Source organism: Dysidea avara, chromosome 3 (genome assembly GCF_963678975.1).
Source record: "Dysidea avara chromosome 3, odDysAvar1.4, whole genome shotgun sequence".
Lineage (NCBI taxonomy): Eukaryota > Metazoa > Porifera > Demospongiae > Dictyoceratida > Dysideidae > Dysidea > Dysidea avara.
Window position 1 is genome coordinate 24,571,182 of NC_089274.1, and position 10,555 is coordinate 24,581,736.

Sequence of the window (10,555 nt, forward strand, 5' to 3'; positions counted from 1 at the left end):
CATTAAGTGTCCACATGATCTATTTTGCAGGCCTGTTACAATTGATCTCACCACTATTAATCCTGACATTTTTAGACCATGCACATGTACTCTTTTCATCACAGCTTAAGCTGTTATGGTGTGCATGGGTACACTAAATGTTGTATAGATTTCCATCACCTCAGGTGCAGCTTTGGTATAGAGGTTACTTAAGTTTCACATTTAAAAGGTAGAACATACAGTACAGTGGTAATGAATATGGCATGACGAGTGAGTGAGAAGCCTGGGTTTGATTATCCCAAGTAGACTGTACTGGTTCTGACTTGATTCAGTTTTTTGCCTGTTTTTTTCTTCTTCCAATTTGGACATACTGAGAAACTAACTTTACTGAAAAAACCTCAAGTATGAAAATTGTTGATTGACTCTTAAATGCTTTTTTTTTTAAAATTTATTTATCTATTAAGGCTTTACAGCACAAGTGCTGAAGGTCTGTAGGACACCTGGTCCTACAGCCTCTTGAAAGTTGTTACATAAAGTGTGTTTGAATAGGTGGAGAAAGGAGAAAAAATCCATTAATGTGATGCATGAATATGAATTTCATGATTCGTTACATCATCAATATAATAATTAGTTGGTTATGATAACTCTTAAACCATTCAATTTGAGTAAGCCTACAATTGGCCTAAGTTATTATCATTACTTCAATGACACAGACACTAATTTTGATGTGAATACATTAGTGCCATGTCAGTTTATTTAAAGTACATAAAATTACTACACAATCACAAATACTTGAGAAAGTTTTCCATACACATAACAGCATACTAATATTATGTGATGCGATAGTAGTTCTTGTCCACTGTGTAGGTAACACAATTACTTCTTCAGTCATATGGAAACAGTCTCACTGGTACAGGCCAAATTGTTTCTAGAAAGAAAAGTAGCTCACTTGTGTAAAATACGTGCACAATAGACAAATTCCTTAATAAGGGTATGAAAAGCCATTGCCTTTAGCAACCTGAAGTTCACACATTATATATTACCTATGTGAGGGGCAACCCCCTTCAGGGCAATCACATAGAGATAATGTATGGGAAAGCCACAAATTCACACAATGTCACATATGTCTCATAGCCTATATACACAATCCTTAGCTGAGGTTACTTTCAGGCATTCACATCTACAAATAATGTGCAAAAACGTTGTTTGAATCTGTTGTTTTTCCTATCAGAAGGGGCAACTGTTACCTCTTCACATAGATAATGTATGCATGGGAAAAAAATACAAACCTAAAAATCTCATATCTCATGCCTGCATCCTGTTAAAACCTGGAGAGGTTACTTAAACATTTACACCTAAATATTGTAATTGTTGCTACAGATTATTGTTGCTATTATATATGAAATTCATCTCTATTAACATTACATTTCTCTTATGACACACTCAAACTGAACCAATCAAATACACTAAAAACCGTCAATATAACAGGCATAATATTTGTGGACAGCAACAGAAATACGTACACACACTGAAATACACTATGTTTACTACATAAAAGAATTAAGCACATTTTATATAGCCAATCCTATATGCAGTGAAATAAGGCATATAATCAATAAAACTTATACGCCATCTGATAGAGAACAAATATCTTTACTTTATACATGGACAGAAAGGAGATATGTAAGATAAGCACTTCAGGTAGAAATAAAATTTACCATCATCATTTGGCATGACTTCTTTGTGTGCACACAGAGGAATATAGGGCTAACACAACAACTCTTTGATTGATTCAATTGTTCATAGTGAACAGACTGAGCCAAGTTGCATCTTAGTCTTGGCACTGTTGAAAAGCAAACTTTTTATCCTGCTGCAATGTTCCCTCCTGTGGCTCTCAATTGAGACCAATTGAATCCCAAAGACAAAACTATCTATTGGTGATTAGGTTTCTTATACGAATTGAAAACCTTAGTTAGTGAGTACTAGTGTTATAAATGGAGAAACTTTGATATAGCAAGAAGTTAGAGGTATAGTACTGACTGTGCTAATAGATGGCCCTGTCTTGACCGTTTGTAGTACCAAGCCTACATGATAGCACTTTAAGAGCTGTATAGCTCGAACTTGAAGAAGGCAACAACCCCAAATGCCTTAAGGTGGATCCTCCATTGACAGGGATGTGTAAGATGACAGTAAGTCATGCAATTTATTAGCTGTCAATCATGCAGGCATTTTTGTAATGGTTGAAAATGCATGTTGTGTTACTGATACAATGTGTTAGATTTTTATGCACATAGCCAACTAAACCAATACTGTATGGAGGGAAACTTTGGCGCTGTTAAAATTTGGTGAATTTGGCGAATGACCATGAATTCGTCAAATTTTCCCCATCCAAATATTAGTGCTGGTGAAGAAAATAGCAAACCAAGCCTTGATTTTCTACTCGACCAAGGGCTACTGGGCCAGGTATCACGCTAGAGCAAGGCTTGCCTCGACTATACCTCACTAGGTAGCTAGCTATACTCAGCTAGCCAGGGCCGCTCAGAGAAATTAAGGGGCCCAGGGCAAAGAATTAAAGTGGGGCCCCAGAGGCAAGGAGGTTTCCATTCTGAATCACAACTTCACCCAGGCTGTAAGTTGAAAACCAAAAAAAAAAAAAGGTTATGACCTGCTAACAATGACAATAACTACCCCTCACCAACCATATCTCCTTATCTATAAGCTTGCTACACTGCTCCTTTGAAGAATACTGTGACTGCTCTATTAGAGTATTTAGATCTGACTGCTCTATTAGAGTATATCGATCTTTTAAACAAGTATTCAAGGGGCCCTTCATGGGGCCTCCTGGGGGCCCCTTTCAGGCTGGGGCCCCGAGGCAAAATGCCCCAGTTGCCTCCCCCCCCCCCTGTGGGCGGCCCTGCAGCTAGCTACTGTACACGTAGCTAGTATCTCAAACCTCATCTCGAAACGGGTGTGACAAATAGCAAGTCCTACCATATTATAAGTACGATATTCCCTATTCCAGAGGGTGTAGATCTACTGTTAGTTGATAGCTGACTCCAGGCTCCGAAGAGGCGTGGCACTCCCAGTTCTCGCTTCAGACACAGCAATTAGTAATCTAATTAATTAAATAGGGCGTGCGCTTTGCTAATAATTTTTCCAAATTTTATTTTGCCAACAGTGATATTTTGCTTGATTCGCCAAATTTTTTTCCTCCTCCAAAGTTTTCCTCCGTACAGTATTGGAAACTTAATTTAATTTAGTTGATGGTCAGCAGGAAGTATACCATGTTTGCTATATATACTAACCTCCATCTAGCGTAACCTGGGGTAGCTTTCCATACAACTGAATGAATTCTGTTGGATGCATCAACTCTGACTGAGCCAGGAAATACTCCAGAACATCTACATTAAACAGACATGCAAGTACTGAATAAAGCAATTGTACAAATATAACTATATACAAATGCTATAAAATGAGTAGCCAACTCTCAGATAGCGTAGTATTATGGTCATTAACATTACAAATAAGTAAAATGCACTATGGTCAATCCTTTATCCAAAACTGAAAATAATTGTTCAGTTACAGAATGTAAGTGATTGAGGTTATATTGTCTATTATAAAATGCTTAGTGAGAAAACTTTTGCAAAAGAGTTAAATTGCAAAAAGTGTATTTTTTATTTTCATGGGAATTACCAGTTAGTGAATTTTTGGATTAACCAAAAAGTTAGTGGTTCTGCAGAGCTCCTTTAATACTACACCTAAAATAAGAGCTTAAGGAGAGGCAGCAGAAACATTATAGTTTTGCTTTGCTTATATGCATTACTAGCTGATATCAAGAGTTCATAATATTATTTATATTTGGGATATATACCTTGTTGAAGAAGTAGCTCAGGTAGTTTCTCTGGCAGGTTATCCAATGTCTTTTTCTGCTCAAGTTGTGGCATTTTTCCCAGCCTTTGACCAAGGATATAAAGGTTCTCCACGTTTGACACAACCTGAAAGAAGATTGGTAATGTGTGTGTGTGTGCGTGTGTGTGTTGCTCCTGTGCATACACACATCTCATATACTCAAGTTGAATAAAAACCACATTCCTTTACAGCGGCTTGGGCGACATTGAAAATTTTGAATCACAACAACTTAGGCTTCATTCACATTAATATCAAGAAAAAATTATTGAAAGACTATTACAAAATGTGTAAGACTTAGTTCTGGTTTCTACTTAACAAACAAAAGAATGATGTTTTCAAGTGCAAAATCAACTGCTCTCTGAGGAAACATGCGAGCTTATGTACCCACTGGCTTCATACTGTTTATAATATAATATATTCACACGCGCATGACACACTTCATATTAAAACATAGAAGCACATACGGTCTCGTGTACAGGGTTGTTTGTTTGGTATGAATCTCCTTTAGCAAGGGTTGGTAGATTAAGCACTCTGTGGCACCAGTGACCATAAAACCTCATTTTGATGTTAGTAGCAAATATGAGAATCTTGGTTTCCACCAGCATAGCCCTGCATGTGGGTACAAGCATGACTTTCTGTCATATTAGAAAAACCATTTATGATTACTTTTCTTTGCCTTGTTTCTCCAGATCTTTTACAACATCCATCAATAATTCTGATGGAGCCTGTATAATATTAAAATTTAGATGTACATACAAAAAATAGTGCTTCACTGACACAGCAAAATACTAATCCAATCTGACACAAATACCCAGTAGTAAATTTCACTATGCTATATTGTAACTAGATTCTAGCCTTCCAAGTTACAAATTCACAATATCTCAGGTTACTTTCAACTTCCAAGTTATCAAGCTTGAGTTACTTTTTAAAAACAGCCAAGCTGTATAAAAGGGTGCAGCCTTCGAAAGCCTAGCTGGGTGAAAAAAAGTTGAGGTGGAGGCCATGAAATGGCTGCAATGATGATGATGACAATAAATGTTAACAATGCATAAAGCCACTACTAAATTTTTTTATCATCAAAATAATTGCAGCCATTTCATGGCCATCACATTTGATTTTACAACTCTTTTCACCCACGCTTTTTGAAGGCCGCGTGCACCCTTAGCTGTTTTTGCATGGATTTCACTTTTTAAAATATATACCCCAAAGTCAACCACAAACTGGCTTTGAGGTTTGTTTTACACAAATCATTGTTCTTATCTACAGATGCAATGACAATGACACAAGAAAAACTAGTGCTCTACCAATACAGAAAAATACCCACCAATCCGATACCAAAACCAAAGAATCTATATTAATGCTGATAATTGCTCTATAATTTTGTGCTTGCTTGTTCATGGCTACATAAAGTTGTATATTATAGTACCTGTATTTTAGTGTTTTTTAATACCATACCTGTTTCACTGCCCATGCAAAAGTCTCAATAGTAGCAGTGAAATTTATCCCGTATTTCACTGACAGCAGTGAAAAAGTTGTAATTGTAATTTCATTGGCTAGAATTTATGTTAACAATGTAGCGCCAATTAGTGTCAACGCGTGTTTAGTGTGTTTAGTACATAGTGACAAATTGCGTACATAGCAATGCTAATGTACAGAAATGCTAATGTACAGCATGCGTATATGCAGCGAGTGTGGTATTAACTGGGAATAGCAGTATAAATACCACTCTTGTTGTATTGGAAATGGTAAATTTCACTCGGCTTCGCCTCGTGAACTTTATCTCCATTTCCAATACAACACTTGTGATATTTATCCCAAATTTCACTGCTACCCATGCTATTACTAGTACAAATTCCTTCCAAGTTAGAAGACATCATTGTACTATTTGTCTAATAGGATTTAGCAGTGACTGTTCTATTAGAGTATCTCAATTTTTCATGCAAAATGTGATAAGTTGTAATTGCAAATCCTGCATCTTTTATGCTAGAGTACAATTTCCAGCCTGTTGTCACAACTTTTACTAGTATAGCATTTAATAATTATGATGATTAGCAAGTGTAGGTCTTAAAAGTAGTGTACTACCCCATCGATCTGTACCAAACTGGCTTATAATATTGGCTTTGATTCGATGGAATGCTGGAGAAGTTGTATTGCAGTTTATTTGAAATGCTCCAATAGAGCTCACATTTTTTGAGGATTGCTAATAGAGAATGTTCTAGATTTTCCATTGGTAGATCTATGAAATTTTACTATTGAGTAGATTTAAGCTAGAATTTTCATTTATAAAGTAGAAATTAAGTGAGATGAACAGCCGTGATAGCACCGGCAGGATTTGGGCATACAGTATGGAGGTCCCTGGTTCAAATTTTTTCAACATTTTTATGCACCTTTTTTACCCTGCGGTGACTGTTCTATTAGAGTATTTCGACACCACGATTTACAGTTGTTTGGTTTTTATCTTGTAATTCTACAGCTGTCACTAAAATTTCCTTTAAACCATAAAAGGTTTGGTTAACCTATACACATACCAATATTAAATTTTAAGTTATTCCCATAAGCGGTTTACCCTGTAGGCGTGACAACAAGTTGGCCTTTTTAATGCAAATAATCATCAATAGCTCATAATGACTATTACTCGGATTTGCACCAAACTTGGTATGTGATTGTGCCACAATACCGTCTTTAAGTGTACCAAAGTTCAAGACAATTAAGCTACACATTTACATTCTAAAATGGTTTTTGTAAAGTGTGTGAAAAGAATAATCTAAGCCTCCCAAATGAAGAAAAAAAAGAAATTAAACTGAATTTTGAAGGCTCTTATTTCACAATTGTGCTAAGCAATCTTGCTCAAATTTGGTATGTGGGGTGCTGAAGGTGGAGGACATTTACAGTATAAAAATGATAACAATTTGAGAAGGGAGCATGGAGCTACGTATGCGTGTTTTGTTTTTTCCTGTAAATATACTCATGGTGTGGTGCGTCGGCTTTCTTGGCTGCACGACACACTATCGTGTGTCTTGATATTCATTATATAGCAATGGTTCTATTAGAACATTATGCATATGTGAGCTGAACTAACAAATCCTGCACCTATTATGCTAGATTAATGCTCAATGCCATTTCCAGCAAATTATGCCCCAAATTTTGCTAGCATAGCACTTATGATGATGCATTACACCATGCACACACGCATACAAGCACACATTCTAAGCACATGTACATGTTGTGACACAACCTTTCAACCAATCTATGCAGGTGCCACACACAGACACACAACACAATCACTCCACACCTCTACGAGGTGAAGACAATGTTGAGGATACACCAGTAAGATCCCAGTTGGTCCCTCTCCTTGATACTGGCTGCTACATGCTCTGAACAACTGTTCATAGTGACCTATCCGATGAGATAATAAAACATATTGTCTGTGCTGTACACACCTCCAACAGTTCTCTTATCTCCAATACTAGGGGATAGTCTTGATACACACACCAGACAATGTAGCAGTTGCCTCTATTTTCCGGATATGAGTAAATAATTTGGATACGTCCGCTACTATATGCCAGCAGCATATTAAACAATTCCGTTACCTTGTTGTCTACGAAGGTCTCCATTATAGCATCCAACATAGATGACTTTACAACTTCCATCGTTGTCATTACCTCTAACTAAGCTCTACATTCGTGATGTTTATTATCGTCGCTCAGTTGCCATGGTGTAATAAATACCTTATGCGCTTGTTGGACAATTTTAACAGGCGCGTATTTTACCGGTACTGCTAGTATGAAAAGAAGTTCTCTACATGAAAGTCACGAGGTTCATAAGAGAGTAAGATTAAGATCATCTAGTTCTGATGACGCGTTCACAAGTAAGACAAGAGATATTCGTTTTGTGTGTTTTATTTCACTAATTACTGGTGTAATTTCATAAACGAATTCCATAAATAACCGTTGCCACTAGCAACCAGTTGTGAAAAGTAACTTTGTACCTTGCCATGCCCACAGCTGTTCTCACTGTGTGGTCATTGTGTTGCCTGAAGTATCACATGCCTTTATTAAATTATTATTTGTTCTGTACTTGTACATATTTTCACAAAATAAAAGACTAGCATATGTCACATTTTTTAGTTTGTAGTTTCCCGTATGACCATACTTTATCTCTGTGAGATTGTGAGGGGAAACATTTGCCCCTTCTGACCCCCTCACATAGATAACATGAATAACAACTAATTCAAAATTGTCATATCTCATGACTTATTATGCTACTCTATTAAAACTTTTGGATGTTCACACCTACAAATTGACATGTGACATTTTCGATGTGGCTTTCCCCTACATAGGGGCAACTGTTTTCCCCTCACACAAACACAAACTTAAGAATACCATACCATATAGGAGGAAGTTTCAGTGGGCAAAACTTTTTCAGTTTTGTCTAGAAACTGTGAAAATTTCCCTTTATGACTATGGACAGTGACACACAATCCTGATAAGTGGATGTGGCTCACGAAAGAAGCTGGGCTGCTGCAGGACTTTCCACATGCATTGTCAAGCAAATTAACTTACTTCACATGTTGGGTCAGACCCGACTGATACTCATCACAAGTAGTAACATTCATGTGGAGCCACACCCATTTATTAGTAAAGGTGTGTTGCAGCAGTCTGAAGGTATCCAGTCATATTCACTTTCTGTGTGCACAAACTATGCCCAATGTACCAATTAATCATTAGGTGTATGTATGCATCATAATTGTCATGGGCCACTTATCAGGAATGTGCTTTGTTTATGTAAATGGCTATACGCTTTCTGTGGGTGCTGCCATACTTTTATCTACTGTGAAAGTTAAAAGTTTGTTTGCCTCTATCGTGAAAGTTTTGCCCATCGAAACCATCCCTCTATTATGGTATATCATATGGCCTACATGTGCCATCCTTTTAAAACCTTTAGATGAGCAACTGTTGTTATATTGTTTATCTTATGTGTGATTTCCTGATTACATGTGTGCAATTTGATATAGATACAGATATTCCCAGCGATGCTGAGGCCTCCATTCGCTTCCTCACATCTCAATTTCCATTGGATGCATTTGAACAACGATTACCACCAATCATAATGAAGCACCAAGTCTACAGCCTTGTAGAGGACAAAACCGAAGCTGACAGAGAATTAGTGAGATCTTGTAATTTATACTGTATTTTAAATACAACTTACTAGATGATGCTAAAGGACAATGGAACAATTCGTCTCTTTAAACTGGGTAATGTAGCTGATGAATTTGCTGTTTGTTTCACAAGTGATTACATCAGTTTTATTGAGAGAACGATTAAACATGGTAACCCAGCTGTTAAGATATTTATAACATCTGTGCTGCCACGCTGTAAAGATGTCAGTGTGTCTAAGACAGCCTTACTGACTGAGGCTAGATTGAGTGAAGCAGATATATCGTAAGTGTAGTGTGCTGTGGGCACATACACATGTATAGTACATCTTATTTCTTGGGGTCTACGACTACAACTTCGCTATAAACTTACTGTAAGATCTTACTTATCTTCACTGTTTCCTTGGGATCATTCATGCCTGCTTGGGATTTGGTTGGTTTGTCGAACTCCATTTTTTGTGGTTGAACTTTACATGGTTTGCAGTCCTCACATTGACTCTCATAAAGGACAATAGTCAAAATACTGGTCAACTTTACACCTTTGATTTCACACACTTTGAAATCAAACATGAAATGGCTGCAATGATGTTGATAATAATAAATGCACAGAGTTATTCAACCACACAACCACACGTTACAAAAACTGTTGTGATGTTTATGCTACTTGTTTTAGGTTTCTAGTAAACTGTGGTTTACTAGTAGTCAGGGACATTGGGAAGGCAGCTAGCTGGTGGTTCGCTATACCTGGTGTGGGTCTCTTTGTACGGCACCTCACGAAGGGCCGCAGTGCTGTTCTACAGATGATCAAGAGAGCAAAACATCAGGAACTACTGCAGTCAGAGCTGGAGGCTCGCAAATTGTCAGTATCAAAGCTTGGCATGGACTATCATTTGCGTGATATCTTAGGAGCTGAGTTGGTCCGTAGGTATGTATGTGTTTGCAAGAACTTACCTGTGCATTTGTTTGCGTATGTGAATATCGTCCTCATTATTAAGGTGTCTTGATATTTTAGATCAATTTTGAGACATTGTATAAATTATGCTGGGGCCCTACACTTTTCAACCAATTGCATTAGAGTGGGAAAGAACTACTTACAGTAACTAGGTACAGGCTGAGTCCTAAATAGAAGTTTTAGTCTTTGTGGTGGCATCTCTGTGGAAACCAAAATTGTGTGCCTGCTTTTATTGTGTATATACAGTACCCTTCAGTTTGTCAGATCTTTGTGACCTTTGTTTATACTAAACTTATTGACCTACTCATTGTTCTCTAGTATTGATACTACCTCTGGGCCATTGCTGCGGCTGATGGAGGAGCCAAAAAAGAAAAAGAAAAGATAATTCCACCTGTATTTATTCAGTAACCAATGTGTATAATATATTTTTGTGTATAATATACTATGAATGCCAGACTATTATTACATCATTTCATTGAGCAATCCATTAAATATTGAATTTTGTGAGCAGAACAAATTGGGAAAGTGAGGGATAGTAAACTGTCATTCCCATTAAGTTT

At 37.1% G+C, this 10,555-nt stretch overlaps 2 protein-coding genes across 2 annotated transcripts; one reads left to right on the forward strand and one right to left on the reverse strand.

Moving 5' to 3' along the window:
• Positions 1–711: 711 nt before the first annotated feature.
• On the reverse strand, positions 712–7,633 carry LOC136250415 (testis-expressed protein 47-like). Its single transcript, XM_066042620.1, has 8 exons — positions 7,479–7,633; positions 7,329–7,401; positions 7,181–7,284; positions 4,555–4,613; positions 4,353–4,497; positions 3,851–3,974; positions 3,285–3,380; positions 712–907 (listed from the first exon to the last, which is right to left on the reverse strand). The coding sequence occupies exons 1-8, from the start codon at positions 7,545–7,547 to the stop codon at positions 864–866; spliced, it is 714 nt and encodes a 237-aa protein (XP_065898692.1). The 5' UTR covers positions 7,548–7,633; the 3' UTR covers positions 712–863.
• Positions 7,603–10,465, forward strand: LOC136250413 (inactive serine/threonine-protein kinase 19-like). The gene is made up of 5 exons (XM_066042619.1): positions 7,603–7,756; positions 8,903–9,054; positions 9,100–9,329; positions 9,717–9,968; positions 10,314–10,465. Exons 1-5 carry the CDS (start codon positions 7,672–7,674, stop codon positions 10,378–10,380), a joined length of 786 nt encoding a protein of 261 aa, XP_065898691.1. The 5' UTR covers positions 7,603–7,671; the 3' UTR covers positions 10,381–10,465.
• The last annotated feature ends 90 nt before the right edge of the window (positions 10,466–10,555 follow it).

What these genes read in the sequence shown, in the direction of transcription:
- LOC136250415 (XM_066042620.1), bottom strand. Translation starts at nt 7,547, where the DNA reads ATGACAACGATGGAAGTTGTAAAGTCATCTATGTTGGATGCTATAATG. An exon ending in AGACCTTCGTAGACAACAAG is followed by an intron (nt 7,402 to 7,478) that starts GTAACGGAATTG and finishes TCCGGAAAATAG; the next exon opens with AGGCAACTGCTACATTGTCT. An exon ending in TGAGCTACTTCTTCAACAAG is followed by an intron (nt 3,381 to 3,850) that starts GTATATATCCCA and finishes TGTTTAATGTAG; the next exon opens with ATGTTCTGGAGTATTTCCTG.
- LOC136250413 (XM_066042619.1), top strand. Translation starts at nt 7,672, where the DNA reads ATGAAAAGAAGTTCTCTACATGAAAGTCACGAGGTTCATAAGAGAGTA. An exon ending in TTGAGTGAAGCAGATATATC is followed by an intron (nt 9,330 to 9,716) that starts GTAAGTGTAGTG and finishes TACTTGTTTTAG; the next exon opens with GTTTCTAGTAAACTGTGGTT. An exon ending in GGAGCTGAGTTGGTCCGTAG is followed by an intron (nt 9,969 to 10,313) that starts GTATGTATGTGT and finishes ATTGTTCTCTAG; the next exon opens with TATTGATACTACCTCTGGGC.